The following is a 14,793-nucleotide window of genomic DNA, read 5'->3' on the forward strand; positions in this document are numbered from 1 at the left end:
AACACTTCTATTAGCTATAGCTGCAGCTTGCTTTCTATTGGGAGCAGCACGTGACGAGTAAAAGGAAGAGTGAGCTGGTAAATCCCTGTGCTGCACTGCTTAGAATACACATGAAGATTATTACATGTTAACACACACGGCATCTCTGTCCTTTACTGTAGACAACAAACAATTACATTAACGCTTTATTCAGCTGGGAGTTTTCTCTACATTTGTGCTGGTAAATCTATGGCTATGGCTAATTTGTTGCCCCGCTTGGATTGAAGCTCATTCATAAATGTCGGTATGTGCTGGTTATGACATTGGGTCATGTATAGAAAAGCCATCAGCCTGCATCTCTCTGCTCCTCTCTCCACCACAATAAAGCCACTCGCAAAATCTGATCAACAGTTATTAAAATACCTGGAACCTGTTGTTTCGCAGTGGTTGGCAGATGGCCATCATCACATTCATTTCTAAATGTTTTAAAATGTGACAACATTAGAAAAGCTTTTTCTGTCGTGGAGACAAGACACTCGTGCTCTGCACCATTCAATCCAGCTTCTACCACAAATATGCTGGATTGATAAAATCACATTTAGTCAGATTTCAGAGAATTATGTTGTCACAGTGAGTTTATAGACCATGCTATGGTTTGCTACGAGACTCTTTTGTGGCACCAGTGATAGCTTAAGCCTATATTACAAATCTGATTCCATAGCTCAAAGATTCTCCCTCCTCTGAATTGTTTCATTCATTCCCTCGCACCCCCTGACTTTCTCTTGAAGCCTCTTTGGGGTTTTGGGCCACAGATTGAGAACCACTATCATAGAGTAAATATGGATGAGCACGGAAGAAGCAGGTTTGCACTCTATTGCACTCATTGTTTTACAAATGATGGGTTTATTCTGATTCCTGTTTCAAATGAAGGTTACCACCTAGAACAGGCTTGGCGGCAGAGCTGTTATGCAAACAGTGGGACAGAGTCCTCAGACTGGGCGGTAGCATGCGGGGCGGGCGGGGCCCTGACTGCGGGAGACCTCTCTCTTACCACTTCCAGTTTTCGCGCTGTGGCCCAGATAATATTAGCGCCACTGATGTCGCCCTCCGTCCCCCCCCCCCCCCCCCATCTGTTTGAGTTGCAGGGCTAATTACAGCCAGCGGCGGAGGCAAAAGCCAGAGTGATTAAGTTAAAAGTATTAATAGGTGAGGGGCTTTGCTAGAAGCTACACGTGACTGGTGTCACAGCGGCAGCATAAAAAACCCACAAAGATCACAAAGATCACAAGTCACTCATTTAAAAAAAAAAAGATTTAGATTAGAGTTATTTTATATAGACTGAAAGCAACAGCACAAGACAGTTCTGGGCAGGACCAAGCCCAGATATCCTTTAACAGCGCTTAAAACATAGTAAGTTACATGCACATTTTTCTCACCCAGTGGTTTTAAGCTGTTTTTTTTTTGTCAGCTGTTCCAAATCAACTTCCATAAACTGCTGACTAACTTTCCCCGCCGCCATTACTGGTTGTGTACCCGAAAATAGCTACAGGATTGACACCTCTCTCTCTCACTCTCTCTCTCCCTCTCTTTTTTTTTTCGGTTGCTCCCCCACAGGCTTGGACTGAGCGCGCCGGTTGCCCCGCCAACATCACCCTGGAGGCGTGGTCGTTTCCATGCCCACTGCTACGTGCTGAGGCGCGTAACCGAGCACAATGGCGCTGACTGGCTGGAGCTGAATGACGCTCTAAGGTACCGAGGGCACTGATTGGCTAGAGTAAACCCGACGTCTGAGAGCGCCAGAAAAGAAGCTTGAGCGGGTGATGTTGAAGTCTCCTCGGTACTGTACAGAGTGTCTGCTGATCGGACGGGAGCGTCAGAAGTTTGGAGCTACAGACCGGGAAGGACTGCCCGCTTATTTCGAAGAGGAAAATTAGCTGCTATGTTAGTTTGAAGAATCTACTCGCTGACAATTCCGGACACTGAGCCACACTGGAATATTCCATTTATTCAACCGTAGAGGAAGGTGAGGAACTGTGTTTTCCCTCCAGTACTTTCTTGCTCTTACTCGGGGTACGCTGGTCAGCTGAGCTAATAATGTTAGCCCAGCAGCTAATTACAACTAAATTAGCCTTATCAGTTGTAACTGTAAGTGTAATATATTTAAAAACTGTCTCAGGTTAAGCCACATCTTAACGATGGCGCCGATTACAAAGCGAACTCAGTCTTTATTAAGTTAATAACATTTATGCTCCGTGTTATATCTTAGAACGTCACTTACCCCTTAACTTGCTAAATCTGCAGCAAGTAAGTACCGTTAACCTAGACCCTAGTTAAATTTGTGTTGGCAATAAATCAAGCTGTTTAGTAGCGAGGCTGATAGTAAAGTTATAGCTGTTAGCTTTATTAACTAGCCTCTGGCATAGAGGCTAGTTAACCCTAGCTGATGTTGTTTGCGCCAAATTCTACTGACCCCTTGTCGGATTTTTCTGAACTGGCTGCAACTTTTTTTTTTCCAACTTCACCATGTTTCCCGCCGAGATACCTGGCAGGTAATTAATTTCAGTCTTCTCTATGCAACTTTGCTCCCTTTTGGACTGCAGTTTGTACAGATGGAAGCTGAATGTCTTGCACTGAAAGATCTCACAAGTCCAAGGAAAAGTTTCACGGTGGGACTAGATGAGGATGGGGGTCAGTGTGATCAGAAGGTAAGAGTGACTAATGCTTGATGCTAGGTGTGGTCTGTGCATTCAGGTTTGCTGTTATGCAATGTAAGCAGAGCTGCAGAATCAGGCTGAATAGTGTGGTGTGGCATCTTAAGAGTAAGATAAAGTTCAAAGACAAGGGGCTGGGCTATAGGGTGGGCTTTTGCTTTCCATTAGCAAATAATCTGTGGTGTCAGTGGACCAGACATGGCCTTAAAATATTTTACAAATCAGTGCTTAAAAGTACTTGATGTCATATTTAAATTATCAGTATGCATCAGGTCCTGTTTCTTTCCAGAATTACCCGTTTTAAATGCCAGTTTTTAATAGTCAAATGTTTGAAATGTTAATTAAGTATTTATAATACTTTATTGCAGAATCAGCCATAAACTCACTATAACAACCACCCAAATGTCTCAATCACAGGAAAACATTTGCACAGAGAGGAGAAGGTCCACACCACTCAAATGTGGCGAGTCCAGCATCCCTGGTTTGCTGATAAGCAGAAAAGGCAGCACCCCTGACCTAGCTCACAGCACTCCCATTAAGCACGCTGTCCTGGCTGAGCCCTTAACACCCACAGCCAATCTGAAGATGCTAATCAGCGCAGCAAGCCCAGACATCCGAGACAGAGAGATGAAAAAGGTGCTGTTTAGACCCATTGAGAATGAGAAGGACAAGCCACCAAGTCCAGACACTTTGGTAGAGGAGGTGGAAGACTCTTTTCAGGTATGTGGGGGGGGGGGGGAAACGTGGCCTCATTGATTAGAGAATTGTTTTTCACAGAAGCCCAAATTTCCACAGTCTAACAAGTCCACAGAGTATGCACTTTTTTCCACCACCCACATTAGCAAGTGTACTCTCAAGAGTTGATTTTCCAAAGTACACATGAAATCCCTCATTTATGTTGGAAAAAAAAGCTTGTGTATAAGAGGGGGATGGAGCCTGAACTCTGCTCTGCCCCCTTAGGTGATATATATGTCTTTATGGTCATTTGTGTATTTGTCTGGCTAGTTGGAAGCTGTGGATGAGGAGGATGACACAGAGAAAAAGCCGAGCAGGAAGCAGAAAAGTCTGGGTCTACTGTGCCAAAAGTTTCTGGCCCTCTACCCTGATTACCCACCACCACACAGCCCCATCTGGATCTCACTGGATGAGGTGGCAAACAATCTGGGTAAGAACCAATGATGATTGTGAGCATCCCATGGGTGCAAAATGATAAATGAAAGCTGCTAATGTCTATTTCATATATTTAAGCTTTACTTCTCCTCTCTTGCTAGGAGTGGAGCGGCGGCGCATCTATGACATCGTCAACGTGCTGGAGTCTCTCACGATTGTGGGTCGCATAGCCAAGAACAGCTACACCTGGTATGGTCGCCAACAGTTGGCGGCCACCCTGGAGGAACTCCAACAAAAGGGACGACAACAGGGCTACCACCTCCAGATGGAGCTGGCCAACGAGGGCAAGGAGAGCGGACTCGGGCGTGAGGATGATGGAGCGGAAGGAGACGCTAGCAGTGGTAATAAATGAATGAATTTAGAGTTTTGACAAAGAGGAAAAATCACTCAACCTTTCTAACTAGCTCCTGTTGTCTCATTTTCTTCTAACTCTTTATAAGTTTTAAATATGTTCTGCTTTAATTGATTTAATAAACAGGCTAAAGTTTTATTGTTGTGCTTACAGGATAAGATCATTTAATTATTACATTTCACCTCAGGCAAGACAAGCCTGGTTTCCATAGGGACCGTACAAACACACAAAGGTTTTCATTATTAAGGTGTGTGTGTGTGTGTGTGTGTGTTAACTTGGTGATGTAGCTGGATGATAATAATACCACATGACAACAGGGTTAACAAAGATTTGATGTTCATTAAATGTGTGCTGGTATTGTTGTGGTTGCATGAATGCGATGACCTCAGGCGATATAATAACATTATGTAATGATTGAGCTGCACATCAACAATCACCTACAACAAAGAAGGTGTTACTGCGCAATTAAGCACAAATAATCTCACAGTGGATGATTAAAAATAACATGCTTAATGACCCCACATTGAACATGCTGTATGTATTAATGCTCAATAATACAAACTGACCCGTACGCAAGGATTCATTAATCCCAACACACATCTAATCAATGAAAAATACAAGTGGAAGTTGTGAGCAATCGCAGGGAGCTGCTTACCATTTGTATTCATGACACCAAGTTGTCATTAGTACATCTCCTGTGTTGGTTTGCCCGTAAAACAGGAAAATCAAGACTTGTATCAGTTAACAGCACACACAATGTAAATGCTAATGTCTAACACCAGCACAACAATGTAATGCTCTTCTTCTTATTTTGCAAGATGTAAAACAAAAATAGATACCAGGTTAGAAGAATAGCAGGTATATAAGATGGCAGTTTAATATTAACGAGAAGGGCTTTGGTTCACAAGCAACAATCGCATCGATCAGTTTCTCATGGTGGGATACATGTTTACTATATAAATAAAATGCACTGATTTCTGTGAGTGATAACTTTACTTGTTACTCAAAACTGCATTTACCCATGTTGTTTGCAGCTGGTGTCAACAGGAAGGACAAATCTCTGCGCATAATGAGCCAGAAGTTTGTCATGCTGTTCCTGGTCTCCAAAACCCAGACGGTTACTCTGGATGCTGCGGCGAAGGTTCTCATCGAGGAGAGCCAGGACACATCTAGTCACAGCAAGTACAAAAGTAAGAAATCGGACACAGCTTCGGATGCATTGTATGCAGGCAGAACCACAAATTAAAAAAACTGTTTCCTCTGTTTAGCGAAACTAAATGTATTCTGTGCGTCTCCAGCTAAGGTGCGGCGTCTGTATGATATCGCCAATGTCCTGACCAGCCTGGACCTCATAAAGAAGGTGCACGTCCGTGAGGAGAGAGGCAGAAAGCCGGCCTTTAAGTGGCTCGGCCCCGTTGAATTCAAGAACTCTGGAAATGCCGGTAAGAATGAAAGACAAGACTGTCTGCACATCTTAGAGTGAAGACACGACCCTGCTCTTCACATCAGTCACCTTGCTGTGTAACATCTGATTTACTGCTCAAGTACCACTGTCACCATCACCTTTAGGAAACACTGTAAATGTGGCAGCTGTTGCTCTGTCAGAGGCCACACAGCCAGGCGTGCGTCAGGACCTCCGAAAATCCAAGCTGGTACGCCACGCCTCCTTCAGTGTCACGCCAACGTCTGTGGCTGCCCAGCGGCAGGTCAGCTCCGCCCCCAGCACCCCACGAAGACAACTAACAGGTAGGAAGTATACAATCTACAGTATATCATTTGGTTTCTGTCTTGTTTGACTCAACAGTTATTCCTCTATTTTACTCCTCAAACCTCAGTGCTGCCAAATCAGCCGGTGGATTATTCCAGACGGACGACAAGCAGTAGTGCAGTGTGTCGGTTGCAGTTTGGAAACAGCACTGAGTGAGTTAAGACTAACAGACACACACACACACCAATAGATACACACATTCTCTTGGTTTAGATTTATCTGTAGTCGCCCATCACAGATTTACTGCCAAAGACTTTACTGCACACAGTGGCTTTTTTTTTTCGCTCACCTCTGCCAGCACAGACTATCAGTATCACTGAAGACTTTCCACATTAGCCAGCGTTTGCTTTGGCTCATGCCTTTAGCTTTAGGCTACACGTAACAGGAGCTATTGCTGTAGATGGGAAGAGTTATTGTCTCCTGAATGTATGCATTGGCTGCCTCACACACAGGACACAATGTTCATGTTGCACTTGTAGCCAAACCGCAGCTGCCCGCAAGGCTGCGGCTGTTAAGTGAGATAAAAAGAGACGGTAGTATGCGTCGAAAAGGGATATTTTACATGTAGAGCTGTGTAAAAAAAAAAATCCACCAGGGGCAGTGGTAGCCCGCAAGACAATTGTTGGAGGTTTATGGCTGGGAGTTAGAAATCTGCACATCAGCAAGACAAATTAAAGGGAAATCTATTACAGGAACCTTTCCAAAGGAAGCATACTAAATTTAGTGTCTCTGAATGAATAACAAATTAAAGCCTTCATTCTATTACACTTAAAACTGAAAAGTAATTTGTTGCCTTTTCTGGTTCCTCTTCAGTAACTGTGCCAGTGCAGCACTGCAGACTCCTTCCCGCAGCAGCAGCCCACTATTGCCATCCTCCACCCAGTCCACGCTGCTAGCACCTCCACTCCTCCCCGAGCACTTCTTCACTGCTCCCCCTTCTCCACACTGCTTGGCCTACCTGCCCAGCCTGTCCCAGCCCACGGTAGTGATGCTCTACAGAGCGCCAGACAAGCCCGAGCAGAGCCCTGAGGGTCAGAGGTCCCCAATGCTGGGGTCTGAGGAGGGGAGGAAAAGGAGAAGGGAGGAAAGGGAAGAGGAGGAGATAGCGGTGAAGAAGAAGGGAACATCTGTGTTGAAGGAAAGTGACAAGGTGAGGTGATGTCGGAGTTGTTCTGTTCAGTGATATTGTTCCGACTTTTTACATATGTTTTTAAACACTATCGAAGTTATTGGAAAAGCCCTGTTTCTCATGATAAGATGGTCTTTTAAAGAGGTTTCTAACAGCTGCACTTTTATATCAACAAAGTTACTTGGCCGGAGTTTGTTTCAGTGTTATTATGTAGGAGAGTGTTGAGCCATGAATTCATTTTGATAGGAAGTATTGTTTTAAGATGTTTGCAGAATTGGATGTTTTTGAGGCAAAAATCCCAATAAAATTCTTTAATCCTGTATTTGTACTTGTATTGGAAGTTTTCATTGTCCACTTCAGGTTAATTGATTTGTTGTTTTTCTTCCCAGACAAGAGCTGCCCCTCAAAAAGAAGCAGGGGACTGTTCACAGACCACCAAGTGTTCTCCAAATCCGCCAGCAGGCCCCAGCACAGCGGTCGATGGGAGTCTGGGTGCCAACAGCAACAGTGAGCCCACCCAGCCGTCGCACTACCTCTACGTACCCAACAGTGCAGGTATATCCTCACATATTTGGAGTCTATGTATGACAAAAGTCTTTATCAGGACGGACATAATAACAAATGATTGGTTGTGGAAATTGGTTCTTGGGGCAATGGAAACCCAGTAAGGAAGATTATTGAAAAATTGGAAATTAAATTCTAGTCCACTTTGGGAATATTTTGAAACTGAAAAGAATTATGTGAATATTTTTTATGCTAATGGCAAAAAGGCTTCCCCAATTAACAATATAAAGAACAAAATTACTCCCAATCTGGGGTTCAGGACCCACTCCCTCCGGGGGTCCCAGGAATAATCTAAAGGTGCATGATTGTAGAATTCATTGCATGCGGTGACTCTTGCTGCTGTTTAACCAAATGATGTATATCATGTTCAGCTGTAGCGACCCCTGAAGGGACCGTTGATCATAATGCATTTAGATTAAAAAAATGTTTTAAAAATCACTTCCTAGGACTCAACCAGACTAAGACAGCTAATTAAGACACCTGTATGAAGGAGGGGGATCTTCCTTTTTATCTCCGCCATCTGTGCAGCTCAAGTGATGTCTAATTATGAAATTTAATTATTGTAAGAGAAAATATTATAAAAATCAACTTTCTTTTTCTCCAGGTCTGAACAGCCTCAACTTTCTCTTCCCTGCTGGCCGGGCACCAGCCGGTCTAGCAGTCCCTGCTGGCAGCGTTCCTACGCTGGCCATGCCCTACATCCTGGTGCCCTCTGCTGCTCTCTCCCACTACCCCCTGGTGGCCGGCGGGTTGCAACAGCAAGGCTCCGACACTCACGCCAAACTCAGCTTCAGCTTGCCTGCTGTGATGTCGCCTGCCCACTTTACGGTGGGGGCTACACCTTACAGCCTGGCAGCTGCATCAGAGATCAGCTGGTCACCGGTCCAATCACCGGCCACTCCGGAACCGAGTAGGCTGTACACATCCGCAGTAGCCACTCCACATTCCCCCTCCGGACCACATCAGACTGTCAACATCAACACACCAGAACCACTGGTAAGAATTTTACCTTTGCTCTCCATACAGCTAATAATAATAATACTAATAATAGGCATATGTGATGCAAAACACTCCAGAATTTGTGGTACTTTTTCAGTCCTCCTCACACAACAGAAGATTCCTGCTCTGAAAAACACATTACTCCTGACATAATTTGCCTTCACAGCGATGACCTTTCTGGTATCAGGCACTTGCAAAATGCCACTACACAGCTTGACATGAGAGCAAGTGCAGCATCTGTTATGTAGAAGGTTTCCCCTCATTTAGTCGTCCAGACATGTTTTGTGTTTAAATTGATTAATCTCCAAGTTATTAAATGGGGATTAATGTACTTGTCGGCTCTGCTCTTCTCATACTGAGTTGTTTTTAGACGACCCGCCATGACACTGTGGTAAATTAATGCAGCACTATAAACAATAGAACAAGTCGGCGCCTGCGTTCTAGTAAGGTATAAATCAGGGTTGTCTCTCTAACTCCAACACATGTTCACATTTAATATGGGACTAATGATGCCTTCATGAACAGGGCTAAAAGGGAGAAGCAGAGCTTGCTGTTAGCTGCTGTAACGATTCCTCTTTTTCTCCACATTTCTTGGACAAATAAACATTTAATCCTGTAAAGCTGAGAATATTAATGAATTAGTGGATTCGCTGATTAGCAGTAACAATGATTAGTTTAGGATGATTTGGCCGATGGACTGTGAATGTTATTATTCGTGTGATTAGTAAATTGATTATCTTTGGGGTTTTGCACTGTACGACCAAAGCAAGCAGCTTGAACAGGGAGAGCGAATTTTAATACAATTCATGTACTTGCTCTCCCTAAACTAAAACCATAGAAATGAAATTGGTGAAATTACCACTCAACTCCTAATAACCTAATGCTAATAGCTATTAAAACTAATATATAGTCCTTTGAACTAAGTACTATTATATAATTAGGTGTTTTGTTATGTTTTCTGTCATTATTCTTTCAAGCAGATTGATTGATTTCATACTAAAATAAAATAATAAAATGATTGATGGAAAGCAACAGGGTGTTGTCTGAACGTTTGCAATTCCTCTCCTTCCACAGACCCCACATACTCCAAAGGAAACCACAGCATCTGCATCTAAGGCTTTCTTCCAGACCCCAGGTACACAGGGAAGTGTAGTCTGCGCTGTGTCAGCTGCTCGTAAAAGAGGCTCAGTGCAGAGGAGACTGGACGTCAGCCACCCACCAACCAGTTAGACACCTGAGGATGCACAATGGATAGAATACAGGTGGCTAACATGCTGTTGTTACGCTCAGGTGTTAGTCTGAAAAGTGAAAAATATGGTTTCAAACCACTGGTTACTTGTTTTTTTTTAAATGTTATGAACTTATAAATGATTTTTTGTATTTTTTTCCAAAAAGCAGGAACATGAGTCTCACATTTTTACTGATGACTGTAAATTTTTACAAAGTGTTAGGATTCAAAATTTTATTTTTTTTTAATGAAACTCTTTAGCTATTTGTTGACATGTAAAGTTGACATGTAAAGTTCAAATGTGCCTTGTGGCTCAATTATGGGACACTAGATTTCATGGTGCAGGAGTGAAGCAGTATTGCCAGTGTAACAGTGCCCTCCAGTGGTGGGAGGTGGCCACAGCTGTATTTGGTATTTCAGCCTTTATTTTCCCTCCCAGACATGATCACGCTACCTAATCCCCCTTTACTTGTGTATTATATCCCAATTGCTATTTATATTTTAGCTAATATATGTCTATTACAGGGACTGTAATGGAACATTATTTTTTTTTTAGCACTAAATATATGATGAATGTACATCTAATTTGGAAGTGATTGTCTTTCAGTTGGCCCCTATTTTGTTACATTATTAAGATATAATAGGAAATGTAGTAGCTGCTGATCACCAGTAGCAGACAATCCTGTCTTTGCTCATTTCAGACATTACTGTGAGGAGTGAATCCCTGAAGCCTTACATGTTTACAACCAGCCAAGTATCTCAAGGAAACTGTGACTTCTTGATGCATTCATTTATTCATTACGAAGACACGGGTTACTGGTGCTGTTATTTGTTTTGTTTTTTTTCTTTGACAATTTGAAACCATACTGCTTTATGGTTAAATAATGCCAAACCCTTTAGCTCTTGTTACTGACGGCTAAAGGACAATGTGACATGGGATGATGCTCTCAGGTACTTTAAAACTTAGAGATATCAGAGTACTGTAAAGAATTTTATTGTTAATTTATCCAGGGGAAGCTAGACTGAGCTTAAAGGCTTTCTTTTTTTTTGGGCAACACCATTTCACATTCCTACACACAGTATGAGCATAATCTGCTGACGGGTGCAGTAAGGGGGTTAAGTGCCTCAAATAAGGTGCCCTGTTGAGGGAAGAAAGCTATTTTTATCATCAGATGGTCTCAGGTTGTCTGGGGAGTACTGATGATATTCTGATGATAAATCCTCTAACTGGCTTCCAGACGATTCAGACAAAACTATTGGTGCTTTGTACGTGAACCTTTCAGGGGAGCTTAGCTATGTCACACCAAAGGGTGCACAGATTATCCACTCTGATCAGTGGATGTGTAGTTATTAATGTACAGTTTTCAGTAATTATTTTTGTATATTGTGTTCATAGTGTCATTTAGATTTTACATGCAGAAGTTAAAATGTTGCTTTTTTTTTTTTTTTTTGAAAAATAATAATTGCACTTCCATTGTTAGTATTTGTATCCGCGGATGTGTCTGACATTTACGGGACTCTCTGTCTCTGCAGCGATGTTCCATTCTGGTATTTCTCTGGATGAATGCAATGAACTTTAATAAAACACAGACTACGCTGACCACATTTGTTATGTGAACACCTCAGTTTGAGGAATTTCTGACAGTATTTCAGGTTTTAGGTCACCAAATGTCTGTCAGTCCATTTTAGATTCAAATGTTGGTACATTTACAGATGGCTCCATTTACACATTTGCAGTCTCCATCAATAATTCAGTCCAAATGAGAGCAACTTAGCAGATGGAAGTGAACTATGCACACAGTTTATCCGTAACAGATTTACTGTTACGGCTTTGTCCAGTTACATACCCACAAAACACTCGAACATAAGGTTGAGCTGATGATCAGCATCACAATATGTGTAATTTACTCTGATTTCAGTGTACAGTTTTAAGTGTGGTCAGATCAGCCTGATATTAAAAACACAAAAAAGTCTCATGAAAGCTTTTATATCAGCAGTAAAAATGAGCGGAGGGAGCTGCCAGTGGATGTTTGGCCCCAGCGAGGTATTTCTAACACTAAAACTCATCAGATGGGACAGTTAACTTTATATAGGCAGATAGTTTGGCCGAGCATCTGCTGTGGCCAAAAGCCACTTCAATGAAAACCCGCTGCTGTTCAACAGGCAAAACAAATAATTAGCTATCAAATATACAGTGGTGCTCAGAATGTTTGTGTATTTTTCCCCCCATTTGTTTAATTTGCTCACTTCCTTTTAACTAGTTTTATGACTTGTGTGAATTTTGTGTGAACATTTTAGGTCACATTTATACAGAAATTGAAATTAAAAAAAAATGAATGGGCCCACAGACTTTCAATCACCATTAGACCTATTCAGAGTACTCTGATTAGTAGTACTGATTCAACTAAAATAACTTGAAACAAACGTAGTACTCTTGCTGCAATTTGCTAATACTCTTGTGGAACTACTGCAATCGTTTTTACAGCTGCTATAGCCAGCAGACCAGTAGCACATCTATGTTAACTACAGACTGTGTTAGCACCCTTTTTGTCATAACTATAAATTCTAAAATTATTCATGGCCAGCTATTAGTATTACCGAGCGACCTACTGTACAAGGGTACTTGCTACTAGTAATATACGTAACTGTTTTAACGTGTGGTCAAAATATAATGTTTCTTTGGAGATTGGTATAGTGAGTTGAAGCAAAAGTTTCCCATTTTTGGAAATTTTGTTTTTTTGCATAAAGTTATGTGCCTGAGAAATATGAAGCCAAGAGAGAAAAGAAGAAGCAGCTTTGCTTATTTAAACTTGGCTTAGCACAAAGACTTGAAACGGGGAGAAGCAGTTAGTCTAGTCCGATTCAACAATCCATCTGCCATCTCCACACAATCTCACTTTAAACACAGTATATCTTGTGATACTATCAGATACTAAGCCCCCACAACAACTTCAGCTGTGCTAAATTCTCTTAACGTCTCTGTACTGTGGTGGAGATGAACAACATTATTCCAAAGGAAATCAGAAGCTCTGGCTTACAATGCCAGAGCCTATGATTCACATCATTTTCATAATCAAACGATTTAAACAGCCTACTAAGGAAGTTTCCTTGGTCAATTATTCATCAATTATACATTTGTCCAAATATTATGGAAGTGCAATTTTTTAAAAAATGCCTAGTTTTCATCTCTTTTAAAATGCTGACATGAGTAGTTAGTTGTCTTTATTATGAGGAGCAAAATCAATTCTATAGCTCATTAACATTAAACTACACAGATTATGAAAATTAACTATTTAACAAACACAATAGATCCAACTTATGGATGTTTAAAAATGTAAGGTTAAATGATTAGTACGGCAAACTGCTGAGAATAAACTAAACACTGTTACCTAACAGTTTTTTGGTTAGTTACAGTATTTCCCTTCCCATTCATGGTTTCAAACAAGAGTAGGTGTTTGTCATATTTAGCAAATGTTAAAAAAAACTATCTCTGATAAACACTGTTTGTTACACACAACGTGCACTCAGGTGCACAGAGTTCCCCCCCCCTGAGGGTGTGTGGGTGTAACGTAAGTGATTGGGTTTAACCTGTGGGATGGAGCCACGCGTGATTTAGTGTGCGTCGCTAATGCCCCTTTCAAAGTCGGCTGTAGTTCAGTGCTGCTAAGCTCAGACGTATCTCTACTACCGTGTAATTCACTCAATACAGCTTCTGTTTATAAAAAGTTCATTTTAATGCATTTCAATTAAATATAGGAGGAGCTCATTTGAAATAATCAATTAGAAATAATCATTAACTTATGTTTTTTCATCACTTTGGAAACAGCCTTTAACATTTTATAACAGAATCAGAAACACCCAGCTGAGGAATATTTATATGACGTGTCATTCATAACAACTGCTGGAGGGTGACTGACTACAAGGCAGACCAGTCCTGCGTCAGTTCACCACCACCGAGTCGGTTCAGCTCACCAAGACGCTGAGACTGTGGAAAAGGAAGACATCAGAGGAAGAGAACAGCAGCCTGGGTGCAACACCAGGGCCCATAAAGACATGCTGCACCATCGAACATGTTGTCTGAGGGTTTAGTAACGTAAACATGTATATAGTTTGTGACAGTTACAAGTTGAAGATTTTGCACGTTCTATTTCTTTGTGCTGACCTGTGTCTGATATAGTCAAAATACGAGGGAGCTGCAAGGAACCTTTTAGACAAGAGCCCTCTTTAAATAGAATGAAACAGATTTTTAAACACATACACGTTTCCGATTCTACTTAAATTGAGGAATGACATGACCTGTAACATTAGCTGCAGGGAGAGTCAAGAGTCCACAACACTGCTGATCCGCCAATGACAGTCAGGTCACAAATGAAGGACAGGCTGAAAGTTGTAAGAAAAGAAAGGAGGACAGTGAAGTTCGTATCACCCCAGCTCAGTAGACCAGCCAATGGTGGACTCTGACATGCAAGAAGAAGAATGTCAAACTGAAAGACCTACGCAGATAAAATGAAATGTTCAGCTGAGAAGAAGCAGGCAAAGCCAACAATGTGTGGATTGTCAGTTAAACCTGCCAGTGATGAAAGCAATAGGTTTAAACAAGCTGATGGAGAGTTTGTTGAATACTTTGTGTGGACCCTGGGGAGTCGTTGTCTTATCTGTCAGAGCTGGGTCTGAACAAACAGTCCTGATGATTATAAAGCTTGAAGATTGTGAATGAGTGGGTCAGTCTTTGGATGGAAAGGTCCAAATTAAGGAGAGCTTTCCTTATGAGATGGGTTAGAGAGGAGTCTCCTGGTCCTCTACTTGCCTTGTCTCTTATTAACATTTTGAGGTTTAAACAAGCAGAACGACAATTAAAGATCTATATTTCAATAATCAAACCCTCTAAAAGTA

The 14,793-nt window shown here is 41.8% G+C and overlaps 1 protein-coding gene across 1 annotated transcript; it reads left to right on the forward strand.

Annotated features, from left to right (window-relative positions):
• The first annotated feature begins 1,793 nt into the window (after positions 1-1,793).
• Positions 1,794-12,634, forward strand: e2f7 (E2F transcription factor 7). Its single transcript, XM_067489823.1, has 13 exons — positions 1,794-2,002; positions 2,580-2,684; positions 3,108-3,410; positions 3,696-3,855; positions 3,962-4,201; positions 5,247-5,402; positions 5,511-5,654; positions 5,782-5,958; positions 6,048-6,132; positions 6,794-7,130; positions 7,499-7,664; positions 8,278-8,669; positions 9,747-12,634. The coding sequence occupies exons 2-13, from the start codon at positions 2,589-2,591 to the stop codon at positions 9,900-9,902; spliced, it is 2,412 nt and encodes an 803-aa protein (XP_067345924.1). The 5' UTR covers positions 1,794-2,002; positions 2,580-2,588; the 3' UTR covers positions 9,903-12,634.
• Positions 12,635-14,793: the final 2,159 nt, after the last annotated feature.

Source organism: Channa argus, chromosome 21, assembly GCF_033026475.1.
Source record: "Channa argus isolate prfri chromosome 21, Channa argus male v1.0, whole genome shotgun sequence".
Taxonomy (NCBI): domain Eukaryota; kingdom Metazoa; phylum Chordata; class Actinopteri; order Anabantiformes; family Channidae; genus Channa; species Channa argus.